The 11,537-nt window shown below is 35.3% G+C and overlaps 1 protein-coding gene, 1 long non-coding RNA gene and 1 pseudogene across 3 annotated transcripts; all 3 read left to right on the forward strand.

The window, feature by feature from the left end:
* Window positions 1–463: 463 nt before the first annotated feature.
* LOC145585571 (transcription termination factor MTEF18, mitochondrial pseudogene) lies at window positions 464–3,332 on the forward strand (annotated as a pseudogene). The gene is made up of 2 exons (XR_014100684.1): window positions 464–2,598; window positions 2,773–3,332. The product of XR_014100684.1 is annotated as a transcription termination factor MTEF18, mitochondrial pseudogene (transcript).
* A 1,124-nt stretch (window positions 3,333–4,456) lies between these two features.
* On the forward strand, window positions 4,457–6,640 carry LOC145585572 (uncharacterized). The gene is made up of 2 exons (XR_014100685.1): window positions 4,457–4,840; window positions 6,236–6,640. It is a non-coding gene; the product is annotated as an uncharacterized LOC145585572 (long non-coding RNA).
* A 1,551-nt stretch (window positions 6,641–8,191) lies between these two features.
* Window positions 8,192–11,291, forward strand: LOC145585573 (F-box/LRR-repeat protein At4g14103-like). The gene is made up of 4 exons (XM_081642275.1): window positions 8,192–8,392; window positions 9,111–10,151; window positions 10,347–10,496; window positions 10,591–11,291. The coding sequence occupies exons 1-4, from the start codon at window positions 8,384–8,386 to the stop codon at window positions 10,978–10,980; spliced, it is 1,590 nt and encodes a 529-aa protein (XP_081498401.1). The 5' UTR covers window positions 8,192–8,383; the 3' UTR covers window positions 10,981–11,291.
* The last annotated feature ends 246 nt before the right edge of the window (window positions 11,292–11,537 follow it).

The raw sequence follows: 11,537 nt of genomic DNA on the forward strand, positions 1-11,537 counted from the left end.
AATTAAAGTAGCGCATATCTTTTGGGAATGTAACCGAGCGGCGGATTGGTTGGCCTATCGCAGAGTCATTCGGAACTCAACTAGAAATCTTTAATAATGTTCAGTTAGAATTATGTCATATTTAAAAGAGGAGGATATTAGAGGCGTTGTGATGCCACGCCTTATCACTCCGTAAGTAGAGTTTTTTCTTTATGTCGCTCCTTTTTTTTTTTTTTTAATCTCTATTTGATGCCCATATCATCATTTGGATAATTTTTTTTTTTTTTTTTATCTTTTATCAACTCCACTCAATCAAAAGTAAAAAGAGTATTAAATGCATAGATGACAACAAACATCAAATCGACGAAATATATATACTCCATTGTAAATTTGTAAGACTGGATCTTAACTAAAAAATTCAGATGAAGTAAGAAACAAATTCTAAATAAACCAATTGTTGCCAAAATTAAGAGAATAGAGTCAATAGGCACTGGAGATTAGAGAGAGAGTCCAATTGTTAAAGAGAGAGCCCTAACAAATCTCTCTCAATGTACCTTCACAATGCGCCTGTTCTTCCCTTTCACCCCTTTCTCAAATCCTCTCTTTCAAGCCTTTCTTCGCCATTTCAGCTCCAACACAAATCTCCCTACTCTCGGCAAAATCCCCACTAAATATCGACCTCAAGCAATCAAAGAAGCTCAAGAAGTTATCACAGATTATCTTCATACTACCAGTGCATTACCCTTTTCATATGCCGAGTTCATCAGCAAAAACTCCGTTCATTCTCTTACTGAATTGATGTCAAAGGTAGATTTTTCATCCATTTATTTCCGCAAGAATTTTCAGAGGTTTCTCAGGTATAATCCTCTTCATGAATTTGGGTTCTTTTATGAAAGTATTGGGATTCATTATTGTAATATCAATGATTTTTTGAAGCCAAATGTGCATTTTTTCTCTGATGATTCAACTGTATTGAATGTTGCTTGTACACTTGCTGGATTTGGGTTTCCTTGGAATAAGTTGGGGAGATTGTATGTTGAAGAAATTTCAATTTTTGAGAAAAATCCCAAGTTTTTGGGGTCAAAGTTTAATGGGTTGTTAGAAATGGGGTTTAGTACTGAACAAGCTGTTGGTATTTGTCTAGGGTTTCCCTTTTTATTGAAGGGGGAAGAGGTTGGATTGAAGGGTGAATTTGATGAATTATTGGATGAATTGAAAAGGGTATTGATTGATTATGATTTGGGGGATGGATTAGTTGGAAATGTGGATCTTTGGTATGAGGTTTGTAGGAAACTTAGGCTTTTCTATGACTTGGGTGTCCCGAAAAGGGCGGTTGGAGAGTCGATTAGTAAGTGTTCTGTTGTTTTCACTGATTATTCAGAGAAGGTTTTGGCTGAGAAGGTGGAGTTCTTTTGTAAGTTGAGTGTTGTGAAAGCAGATGTTGGTTTGTTGCTTCTTTCCCATCCTGAGATACTGAGCATTGATATCGAAAATCGTGTAGTTTCTGTATCCGGGTTTTTGAATCATTTTGGCTTATCCAAGAACGAACTTAAACTCCTTATGGAGAAATACTCTTATGTATTTGGTCGGAATAAGATGTCTAATTTGCCCCATATTCTCAGAGCCATGGATCTTCATGAATGGTTCTTCCATAATATGAAGTTGGGGAAGTATCCGTTATTTGGTGATTATGATTTGAGTAGTCCCGATGAAGGTGAAGACGCGAATTATGTACAGGAGATGGAGAACATCAAATGCTTAAGACATTATAGTTATTTACTATGTAAGTTGAAATTTTTTCATGGCATTGGATTTGGAGAGCATGGTTTCACCATGAAGCTCTTAAAAGATGTACATGGTTCTGGTAGTGACTTACATGAGCGATTCGATCTCCTACTAAATGAAGGCATTGAGTTCTCCAAACTGTGCAAGATGATAAGTTATACACCTAAGATTCTTAATCAGGAGACTGACTCTCTTAAACGGAAAATTGACTTCCTTCGCCAGGAAGTCGGTTTATCTTTGGTGTTCCTGGAGACTTTTCCAGCCTATTTGATTTATAATTTAGAAAAGCGAATTAAGCCTAGATATAGATTTCATGTCTGGCTAGCTAAGCAGGGCTGGGTGAAAAAGAAGTACACTTTGTCAGGCATTATAGCTATAAGTAAGAAAGGATTCTTGGAACAACTTTCCTGTATACATCCAACAGCACCTCAATTATGGTTGGAGCAATGCGAGCAAACGAAGACAAGTGAATCGAAGAAAGTATCATAAGACAGTTTCCAGCTCAGAATGTATAGTGAGCAATGAAAGTTCTTCAGAGTTTCTAAGCACTTATTATTGATAGGTTCATATTATTCAAAGAAAACATATACAATTATTTTTTGGGCCTATGATTTATTATTTAAAAAAAGAAGTCAATTCTTTGGTCACAGATTCAGTTCAGTTTCATAACTTGAATTATTCAAAGAATAATATTTTGTGACTTTATCAGAGAGCCTATCCTCCTCATGTGTTGCTATGAACCTGATTTCTGCTTGTTCAGATGGAATTACATGTCTCTCAGATGATTATAGCACAAGAGATGGCTGTGAACATATTTCAGTCTGTTCAAAGGCAGTCCTGGGATGAATTGCTGGATACAAAAGTTGCTTGCGCCTGTACTTATGTGATGTTAATTAGGTTTCCCTTTACTATTGCTGGTTCTTCCCTATCCTGTCTCACCACAACATGTCAGTGAGAAAACCAGGATGTGCTTGAAAATCTAACCATGATCTGAATCTGTTTCAGGAGTTGTGACAACTATCCTCTACGCATCAGAATACTGTATATGCTTATTTATTTTTGGTGGGAGGGAGCAATCCTGTCTTTAAGAAGTTGCATCCATTAGGACCATCAACTACAAAGCTCCAGCCTAAAGTAATTGATTGACTGACTGATATTTCTTTGAGCATGATAAAGCTTCAGCTACCGAAGCTGCTATGGGTCATTGATTGACTGACATTTGCAGGCTCATCAGGTGATCATTTCAGGCCTTTGTCCTTGGAAGATATGTAAGAGTGTAAGAGTGAGAAAAATACAAGTAGGAGATGCCATGAGGTCTGTTAAGTAAAGCTAAACTTAAATAATTGGTTAGATTTTCAAGCACATCCTTGACAAAGCTCTTGTATAGTATGGAGTTCACAACTTATAGTTCCTGCAGTCTGCAAGAAGCGTCGAAGTTTGGTTCAGCATCAGCATATTCTGTATTTCTAAGCTTGTTTATCAATACCTACAATAATATAATATGAGGGTTTGTTCCCCAATAAGGTTCATTATAATGTTAGAGCTTGTTAGCCTTTTCTTTTATGCAATTTCTTGTATCCTTCAGAATACTTGGTGAATGGTGATTGTCACCTTTAAACTTTGCTTGTTCTGTTCGAATTTAAACAGGTTGCTCCATCACGTCGCCCTCAACTTGTAAGAAGTGCTCCATAGTAAACTAGCACACCAATGTATCATAGTTTATGACAATTGTCAACAAAAAAAACTCTTGCTTATCATTATGTTGATTACAAACCTAAAATTTGTTCATGTCCTACACATACCTAGACCGTACTACCTCTTAAGTCTTAAGATGTGAATTTAACTCAAATCAAGAATGGGACTTTCTAAACGACCTTTTCAAACAAAATACGACAACTATGCAACGATGAAAGTAAGATCAAAGCATACTATGAAACTTAAACTCTATCCTCGACTCACCCTAACCTCCATCCCAATATTCCAAACAACATTTATTAGGGCCTGTTCTCTTCCGTTGAAATTCAGTTCAGTTCAGTTCAGTTCAGCTCTTAATTTACGTCTAATGATATTGCTAATGATATAAAGCCAAATTTCATTCTTTTAAGCTCTTATTACAACGACGACGACGACAACAACAACAACAACAACAATAATAATAATCATCAATAAATAATAATAATAATAATAATAATAATAATAATAATAATAATAATAACAATAATAATTGAAATAATAATACTAATAATAATAATCAATAAATAATAATAATAATTATAATCAATAAATAATAATAATAATAATAATAATAATAATAATAATAACAACAACAACAACAACAACAACAACAACAACAACAACAACAACAACAACAACAACAACAACAACAACAACAACAACAACAATAATAATAATAATAAATAAATAATAATAATAATAATAATAATCAATAATTAATAATAATAATAATAATATGTACATTTGTATATACACATATGTATAGTAATAAATAATCAATAAATAATCAAAGATCACTAATCCGTAGTTAAAAATCACTAATTAATAAGTTCAGTTTAGTTCAGTTCAGTCAATCGAAACAGACCCTTAGTCTATAATTCTCAAAATACATCCAAATTTTAACTTATATGCCAAATAATACATCCATTTGGTACAAACAAGTGAAAAGAGAAGCGTTGTAACTTAAAAACCGAGAAAGTATAAATAATAATTAATGAAGCTTTAAAAGAAATAAAAATTGGGAGACTAGAAATAAACTCTCCTAAAAGGCCAAGTTCAAGAAAATGAGATGAAAATGGAGGAAAAGAGTAGTAGCAGCGTCAACAACGACGGAGTTAAGCTCGGGATTGAAGAAGCATGGAAGTGGGTTCCGAGTGGGACCCACTGGTGGTGGGTCGTAGCTAGCGCCGCCCAATTAGGGTGGGGAATCAAGTCCTACAAAAAAGGGTTTACCGGAGATTGCCGGTTTATGCCTGCCAGAGCTTTCGGCGTCGCCTCTCTCTTCGTCGGCGCCGCCGCAACCGCCTCCGTTGGCGCCCTTTCCGCTGCCGGCATTCATAATGTGAGTTTTTTTGGGAATATTTGTTGGATTTTTAGCTCTAATTTTATCAATTTTGGAAATTTTTGATTAATTTTTTGTTGGGTTTTGTTGGTTGAATGTAAATTGATTTGGGTTTGTTTAGTTGATCATGGTTGAAATTGGTTTGCATTTGAAATGAGGATCTGGGGTTTGTTTATTGAAGAGTTTAATTTGGTGTTTCAGCTGATTATTTATTTATTTATATTTGTGTTAATTATGCTGTTAATTGTTAAAATTTTGAATTATTGAATGTTAAGTTGGGAACTTTGGTTTTTATAGGTTGTTGCAATGTTAACTGAATTCTGAAGTGATCCCAAATGCAAATACAATCTCCTAATTACAAACCCCTTTGGCCTTCTCTTGTTTAGTTTCTCATTTGATAGATACAAAAAGATTAAAAAAGAATCTCTTTACCAAAGTCGAAAGCGATCTTAGGGAATATCTTGAAGTGATTGAGATGGATGAAGTATTAGGCTTGGAGAAGTTTTGGTTCAACTTGTTAGGTAAACTATACCCTGAATTGATCAAAATGTATGTCTTCAACCTTATCAGCTTCTAGTTAAGACTCTATGAAACAATTAAATCAAGCAGTGTATTGTGATTCCACTTCATATCCATGAGCTCAATGCTGGGGGCTTGCCATTCGGCCAGAACTTCCGTTGTGTACCTGGCCATTTGCTAATTTTTATGCCCGCTTGCTTGACAGTTCAGATAGCTTACATTAAAATGATCAATTGTGTACAAAACCTACATTTGGGTAAAAACTTTAGGTACACCAATGAATGTGCACCATTCTGTTTCAAGGAATAAGGAATGCTGATAAGTTAGAGGTGTTAAGATGTACAAGAGTAGTCTATTTTGAGCAGGAAGGAATGGAAAAGTTCATATCATCGTTCTGTTATATACCTGAGCCCTAGTCAATCTGCGAAACAACTACTTTTTCTTGTGGGAATGTATGATTGATTAATTCATTTAATTGTTCTGATAATTGTTTCATATAGGAGTCACGCTCTTGTTTTTCGATCCTTTCATCATTGAACTCATCACCATTGTCTATTCAAGATTAGATCAAAAATCAACCTGATGTTGGTTGATTGTGCTATTTCTGATTTTATTTCGCAGTATCTACTTCTCTTTAGATTTTAGGCTCCTCTGGATTCCTATACAATGCTTACCATTCAATTAATTTCAACTGAAGTGTAGTGGTTTCTGACTGAAATTTTCCAACACATTTTGCATATTTTTATTACATACCCCTTAGGCTTTGCCTCTTGTTTGAATCCCAATTTCAGAATTTCTGGTCAACAATTATCATGCAAACATTTGCATTGAATGTTTCTGTGTTACTTATCCTAATAAGTTGCACATCTTTTTTAGGTGGAAGATATGAAAGAAGCTGGTGCTAATATTAGGACGGGACTGGGTGTTCCTCCTCGAACCAAGGCCAAATAACATCGTCTTTGGCTATTCAATATTAAGATCTTACTTCTTAAAAACAAGATTAGGTGCACCTTGTTCGAATCAACCCGAAGACTTCCTTACCAGGTGTATTTCAGCTCCAAAACAGAGTTGAAGGACACATTGCTCTTTCTTTTTGGGCATAGCTAAAGGAAAATTCGACGCACGTGCTTGTAATGGCCTCTTTTTTTTTTTTTTTTTTCCTTTTTCTTTTCCTCAGCTTCCTTTCTTAGGCTTTGCATCTACAATCAGTGTCAATGGTTTAAAATTTATATGCAGTAAACTCTCAATTTTGCCAATCTACATTATATTTTCTTCCTGATTATTCTTCAACTCACCATGTCACCATTGTACTACACTAAGATAAATTTTCAGAGGCACTCGGATAGTTTAAACATGATTTATTTTTAATGTTGAAAGAAAAGTTATGCATTTTCAAGATGATGGTGAGCATATGGTAATTAATGTTATACGGAGTAACAAATTTTAAAGGTATGACTTAAAACCAATTGTTAATTTTTTATTTTTTAAAATCACCCTCTTTCAAGGCCCTATGATTATAAAAGTTTAACCATGATGTACAATAAATCACTTTCACTTTACATTTAAACGACAATAAGAATCAATGGCGACAAGAAGATTAAAAAAAAAAAAAAAAACTTTATCCATTATCATTACGAATATTTTATTTTATTTTCTATCCTTTAAAAACAACAAAATTCCTCAACACAAATGAAGTGTACGTGTATAAACAAATCATCGTGTATGTCAAAAAATGTAATCAAGAATCAACTTAAAGTTGGTAAGTAGTCCAAATTAACAGGAATATATTCACTAAGCCACAAATATGCTATAATTGGGGGAAAAAAATGTAATTATTGACATTATAAATGCTTAACCTACACAATCATAACATCTAAAGAAAAGGTTCACTGAGATAAGAGTTCTAAGGAACCTTTCACCACTATCAATTTGTGCTAAGGCAAATTATTCACTGTCACATACTTGTAGAGTTGTAGTATTTAAGTAGCAAAACACCAAATAAGTTCACTTTACAACAAAATATAAGTTTAAAAGACAACCAGCAAAACAATTAGTCTAAGCTGATAGGAAACCATATTTCTAAGGTCTATTCAGTAAGCATATTAGAGCTAATTACATATGGAACAGAAAACTTGGAAAATTATACTAAAAATATCCGCACCAAAACGCTAAAACTCGGTTCGGTAAAAATGAAATTCGTTACGAATCGCCCGAATCGTGATGGTGCGGCCGCATTTTCGAACCATGATGAGAGGTTGTCGAAAGAGGTAATCAAGGTCTATCGGAAGAATGATAGGTTGATAAGGGTGAAGTTGCTATGTGGCAAGGAGATTGTGAATGTTATTAGTGCTTATGCTCCCCAAGTTGGTTTGGATACAGAAGAGAAACAACAATTTTGGGAGGAGTTAGACGAGGTGGTACAGGGTGTCCACCACAGTGAAATTATATATTGGAGGTGATCTAAATGGGCATGTTGGGTCGAGTCGAGAGGCTACGAGAGTGTTCATGGAGGATTTGAGTTAGGGCAGAGGGACGTAGGTGGTGAAGCTATTATGGATTTTTCCCAATCATATGACTTAATTTTGGCTAATACTTGGTTTAAGAAGCGAGATTCACACTTGATAACTTTTCGGAGTGGACCAAATGCAACACAAATAGACTTCCTGCTCACAAGGAGCACGGATAGACAAAGTTGTTTAAACTGTAACAAACACATGGACAATAGAGCAAAACCAAAATAAAAAATAAAAATAAAAAAATAAGAGCAATTTGGTAATTTCACTCAAGGGGCTGAGGGAAAAAGGGGCTATCCATTATTTCTCATCAACAGTAAAATTGGTATTTTAAGAAGTTTTTTTTTGGCAGAACTCAGAAGGAGGGATCTTTTGAGAAGTTACTCCGTGTTATACTTGAGTTGTAGGTTATACCAATATTTATAGGCTCAAAATTCCATATTTTTCCATTGAACGATCTTCATTGAAGCGCAGTTGACGTTCTCCGTTGGATCGAATACTTGTATCCCCAATGAAGCGGGTAAGTTGATTGTTTTTGTTATCATCATATCAATTTCTCAATCTAGGGTTCATCTTTCATCTGATCTAATTTAATTGTCAGTCGAAATTGGTTCTAAATTCTTAAGATTACCATCAGAAAAGTATATTATGATTATTGAATCCTAAAAATAATGTATTTTTCGAATCAAATTTGGTTGCTAATGTATTGCACGACCCTTTAATGTTAGGATTCAACTATGAAATTACACCTCTTTTCCTCTGTTCTGTTTTGATTAATTTAGGAACTAGGTTACTTTAGTTGAGGATCCAAGGTTGTAATTAAGTTAGGATCTTTCTGTTTTGATGGGTTTTTAACCCGGTTGCAGGGTAACTTTTAATCTGCTTTAGGCTAATTAGAACCTGTTATGTTTTTATTTTTTTGATTTTTATAGGATAAGTTTTATAAACGGTGATATGAATACCTTTTCAAGCCAGGATTAGGGTAAACTTGTTGTAAAGATGCAACTTTTATTGTAGATTGGGAAAAATTTTGAGGTTAATTTTACATCCGACATACTACCTCCGTTACATATTATTTGCAACGATTAGACATTTTTTCTCTCTACTTTATGTCAAATCGTTGCAAATAATGAGGTAGTAGAATATTTGTTGTGCACCCGCCTTGGGTAATTATACACTATATGTCTCCAATTAACTCATTCGTTCTAGATTGATAATCAGGGATGTTTTGCTTTCAGGACCACAAGTCTATTAATTTCAGGATGAAACCATGTACAACCTTACAAGATAACAGCCCAGTGTTAGATAGGCTATCCAGTTTGCCTGTTGATTTGTTAGTACGGATACTTTCTGTGCTTCCTACCAAGGATGTTGCTGCTACTTGCACGTTGTCCACGAGAATTAGACGTGTATTTCCATGGGTTACAACCCTAGACTTGAGTGATTCACCTATATCTAATTGTTTGCAACATCCATATGCAATACAACTTTTCCCTACTTTTGTCTCTTTTGTTGATACCGTCCTCCATGCACACCGCTCTCAGAATCTCACCACCTTTAAACTTCAACTAGGCATGGACTTCGCCGACACATACTATACTATTTCCAAACATCGTCCTCATGGATGTGTTAAAGGCTGTTTCCCAGACTTGAAGTCCACACAAATAAATGCGTGGATCTCTTTTGCTATAACCCGTATTGGCCTTAAGGAGCTTCATCTCCGAATTCGTATAAGGGAACCGGGTCAGCTGCCACCAGCTATCTTCATGTGTGAAACATTGGAGGTGCTCAAGATTGATGTCAACCTTGGTCTTGACCAAGCTTCCACTATGCCATCCTTTCGTCTTCCAAACTTGAAATTACTATACCTCTTTGGCACTGTCATTAACGACCATGGCTTTCTGCCAAGGTTAGTTTCAAGCTGCCCTTTACTTGAAGACCTCAGAGTGGAAGTATTTTGGAATCATGGCTGCACCCTAAACATCTCTTCGCTTTCTCTTCGGAGGTTGTGTTTAGTTGTGTTTCATCTTGATCATACATATAAAAACACTGATTTTCTGCTTATTGATACTCCTAATTTGGAGTATCTTCATTATAGTGGTAATTTACCAGTACAGCACTCTATTACAAACATGGATCATCTGGTTGAAGCACAACTAACAATTGGGGGTACCATGAGGGTCCTTGGTTTGACGACACATCCTCTTCAACTAATGCTTAGCCTTATCAAAGTCTTCAATAACGTTCAGTATTTATCTTTGCACGGCATTTGGACACAGGTTTGTTTAAATTTCTAGTTGCTCCCAGAATTTTTTATTTATTTATGTACTCCCTTTGTTTCTTTTCTTTTGTCTCATTTGGAATCTTGCACAATCCCTCATGTCTGTTTGAAGCACAGAAAATATATATTTATCCTAAATGTACTACGTATTATTATGTAATGTGAGATTGACTGATTGCACCTTTGATTGAAGCGATTCGAGGCTCGTGGTGTAGAGGATAAACTGCCAATGTTTGATAATTTGAAATATCTGGAGCTGGGTTATTTTTCTAACTCTTGGGATAAAGTAGTGTTGGCATTTCTAAATCATTCGCCGGTGTTAGAAACACTTGTTTTTCCTGGGGTTAGTCTTTGACTTCACTTTGGTATTAATTTTGCGTACATAGAATAAATTCAACTCAAATAATGGTTTATTTTGATTGCGATCAACTTTGCAGGGATTAAATGGATGCTGTATAGCATGCAGTATGAATGAAGTGGTGCCTTGTACTTGCGGCAAGGGGACACTGGAGGAACAAGAGTTTTTCAAAAAAACTCTAGCAGTAACTCCTTCATGTTGCAGATCTCATCTTAAAAGAATTGAGATTGATGAGTACTATGGGAAGGAGCGGGAAGTAAATATGATACTGTTTTTGTTGAGACATGCTTTTGTGTTGGAGGAATTGATCTTAAGCAAGGGGTACCAAAGTGTTCCAGTAGCAAATGAAGTGACGCTCACAAGAGCATTGCAGAATTTACCAAGGGCCTCGGCTACATGTTCAATTGAGTTCAGAATCAGAAAACAGCCTCACGAAAGGTTCAGAGTATGGTGGAGAGCAGGATGTTAGTGGGGCGGGTCAAAACGAGACCTGCCCCATCTCGGGAATGGATCCAGGTTTTGCGGATGGGGGGATAAAAACCACCCACCCCATACCTGCCCCGCCCCTACCGTTATATTTAAAAATCAGTACTTAATATTTTTTTTTTTATAAAAAAATAAGTTAAAGAAAAATGAAAACTACAGTAGTATGCAAGGGATTTTATCTCTTGTTGTCTTGGATGTAACTTGATTTCTTTTAATATATTCCCCATCTTGTTTTCAAAAAAAAAAAGTTATACATTATACTTATTATTGTTAAGAGTTACATTTTTAAGCTTATATGTTTGTGTATTGACTATGAAATGAATTCTTTTTTGTTGTATACTAGTCATTGGAGTGCGTGGCTGAGTTCGTGGCGCGCGCTCCCCCATAATGTGGAATTTATCTCGAGGAAGTGTAAGGGTAATAGTTGGTTAGTGGAGGCGGATGCACGATCCACATGGTGCATCCGCTCCAAAATACAAAAAGGCGGAATGAACATTTAGATATATACTAATGAACATGGTCATATAAAAGAACATAGTA

The sequence above is a fragment of the Chenopodium album genome, chromosome 16 (assembly GCF_948465745.1).
Source record: "Chenopodium album chromosome 16, dcCheAlbu1.1, whole genome shotgun sequence".
Classification (NCBI taxonomy): domain Eukaryota; kingdom Viridiplantae; phylum Streptophyta; class Magnoliopsida; order Caryophyllales; family Amaranthaceae; genus Chenopodium; species Chenopodium album.